The sequence below is a fragment of the Cyprinodon variegatus genome, unplaced genomic scaffold (assembly GCF_000732505.1).
Source record: "Cyprinodon variegatus isolate N-32 unplaced genomic scaffold, C_variegatus-1.0 Scaffold4559, whole genome shotgun sequence".
In the NCBI taxonomy this organism is placed as follows: Eukaryota; Metazoa; Chordata; class Actinopteri; order Cyprinodontiformes; family Cyprinodontidae; genus Cyprinodon; species Cyprinodon variegatus.
In genome coordinates, this window is record NW_015155012.1 from 1 (window position 1) to 2,691 (window position 2,691).

The 2,691-nt window shown below is 35.6% G+C and overlaps 1 protein-coding gene across 1 annotated transcript; it reads right to left on the minus strand.

Moving 5' to 3' along the window:
* Positions 1-687: 687 nt before the first annotated feature.
* On the minus strand, positions 688-2,304 carry LOC107081378 (superkiller viralicidic activity 2-like 2; the record flags this gene model as incomplete). Its single annotated transcript, XM_015369564.1, has 5 exons — positions 2,235-2,304; positions 2,098-2,160; positions 1,545-1,657; positions 987-1,161; positions 688-816 (listed from the first exon to the last, which is right to left on the minus strand). Coding segments are annotated over exons 1-5 (534 nt in total), but the record flags the coding sequence as incomplete, so codon positions are not given.
* Between the last annotated feature and the right edge of the window lie 387 nt (positions 2,305-2,691).

The window sequence follows — 2,691 nt, forward strand, 5'->3', positions numbered from 1 at the left end:
AAAAAAAATTGTCTCTTTTAACAAGAGCTCCTATTTGTATTGATCCACAGACCAGAAATATTTACTCATATTAAATCTGTAGTAGAATGGAAATTGAACCACGGTCTGAATTTATATCAATGACCATTTTCAAAACCATAAAAAGTGGAAGATTTCCATCCTGTCCAATGTTGGTTTTCTGAAACTGATTTGCTATATCAGATGTTAACAATTACCCAACAATAGGTCGGAATAATCTCCACTCTTTTAAATGGCATATGCTCAGTAAAAGAGATTAAAGAACCACCTTTTCATCCTATTCCCCTAAGATTAACACCAAAGGCAGCTTTGAACAGCTGCACCAAAGAAAACAGCATCTTTTAATAAAAAGGGAGGTTTCAATCAGCCTTGTTTGACTTGAGATATAGATCAGCTGTACCTATTTTGTTTTGTTGTTCTTATCCAACTTCTAGTTACAAAAAAGGCGTTATTTTGGACTGTTCTTAAAATTAAAAGTTACTAAAAGCTTTCAAAAAAAGATAGGACAGGGCCTTGTGATAGACATGCAGTATAAAAGTTTGCGTTTGGATGTTTTTTTTTTTTTTTTACAACTTTCTAGCCAAGATGAAAAGCATTTAAAGTATAATATTACAACCTACTGACTTAAGTGACTTATTAACCATAATGTAAAACGTGTTTGAATCCCACCAGCCTGAATTTCAATGACACTTGTTTTCTGGACACACCTGCATCTCTCATGTAATGGATCTCATCAAAGATGACCCATGCCACCTCCCTCATGATCTCCGATCCTCGATACAGCATGCTCCTTAGAATCTAGAAAAAGAGAAAACATATTCATGTCAAAAGAAAGCCACAACCTTAGTCTCCACCTATATTTCAGAAAAGGCGATATGAAGCCCAGTGGCTGTAATGGGGTGATGCGAGATGCTTGTTGCAGACTAGTGTGTATGATTAGAACTCTGAAATTAAGAAGAGGGTCTCACCTCTGTTGTCATGACAAGACAGGAGGCGGTAGGGTTGATGGTAACATCACCAGTCATCAATCCCACGTCCTGGAACTCTTCATACATCTCTCTGTATTTCTGGTTAGAGAGGGCTTTGATGGGGCTGGTGAAGATGACCCTCTGCTTCTCTCTAAGAGCCAGAGCGATGGCATACCTACAGGAGGGGAAAATAAGTTAGACACATCCCACAAAAATTAGATCCCTGATTTTTTCATGCATGGGCACAGATCAAATTTTCTTCCTCTGATTAAAAAAAATAATAAAGGACCCTCATGATGAAATACACTGAATTCACTTTTTCTAATTAGCAATACTTTTGGAATGATCAAGCTATTCAAAGCTTGCTTAACTTAATCTCACTCTTACAGGGAAGTATGTCTTTACTCAACATCACTACATAAAACACTCACTAACTGTTAAACACTCGCTGTTAATAGCAAGAGAAAACCATTAGAATGGTGAAATTTGTTAGCCTGAAAAAACATGAGTGAAGTGATTTCAGACAGAATCCCTTTGCTATTTATTCAGGATACGTACTCTGCACAAACTGTTTTCCCTGCTGAGGTGTGTGCAGACACAAGAACAGACTGGTTGTTGTCGATACACAGGATAGCCTCACGCTGGAAGGGATCCAGTATGAAAGGGTACTCCTGCAGAACAAGGAAAACATAAGTGTGGGGAAAAGAAGCAATATTAGTTATTGCAAACCAATGAGGCAGTTCACACTACATCTGCAAAGCACATGTAGAGTGCAGTAACCGTTGGCTTATATATGCAAACTTGCATTTTAAAAGATTATGTCATATTCAGCATGTTGGGTAAAAGCTCACAGCAGGAGATCCTCACACAGGACACAAATGAAAACTGATATGGTCGATATTTGCTGTTATCAAATCACAAGGTTTTCTGTAATCATGAATCCCAATTCACCCATAAGCCTATAAAATAACACAGTGATCCATGGTATTTAATAGACTAGCCCATTTATGCAGAGTTAAATACCTTACTGCTAAAAACCATCACAATTGAGAAGTGTTGCTTTAAAATGGTATTGTAAGTCTAATCAAATAACAAAACTTAACTATAATACCTTAGCTGCTTTTCCCACTCTTGGTTTGAGAGGTTTATATTCTTCATCAGCAGGCAGAGCAACCTGTTGGTTACAGAAAACATTTAGAAAAATGAAGCTGTTACACCAAAGTTTAAGCTTTTATTTCATTATGTTACCTCATGTGAGCATCCTTCCACTGTTTCCACCTGGTCCACCTTCACTTGAGGCATAAATTCTGAAAGACTGAAATAAAAAAAAATAAAAAATAAATAAATATATATATGTATTCTAAGAGGCAGTGATGAAATTTATCAATACTTTTCATTCCCATACAAATATTAACATTAACTCATTAATTGTTTAGATAGGAAACTTAAAAGTTATAACCATTATATTAATTAACAGAATCAAGCAAAAAGCCTATAAAGTGAATCTGGATTGGAAATATTTTGTTCTCACTTTTAGTGGGTGAAAACATAAATTACATACAATTTCATTTGGGAAATGTGGCCTCACAGACTCCATAACATGTACCTAATAGAAATTAGGCCATTAAAAAAAAAGAAAAACAATTAATGGGGTAAAATAAACACAAGCTAGTAACATGCATCTTTCACTTAGCTAGACCTTTTT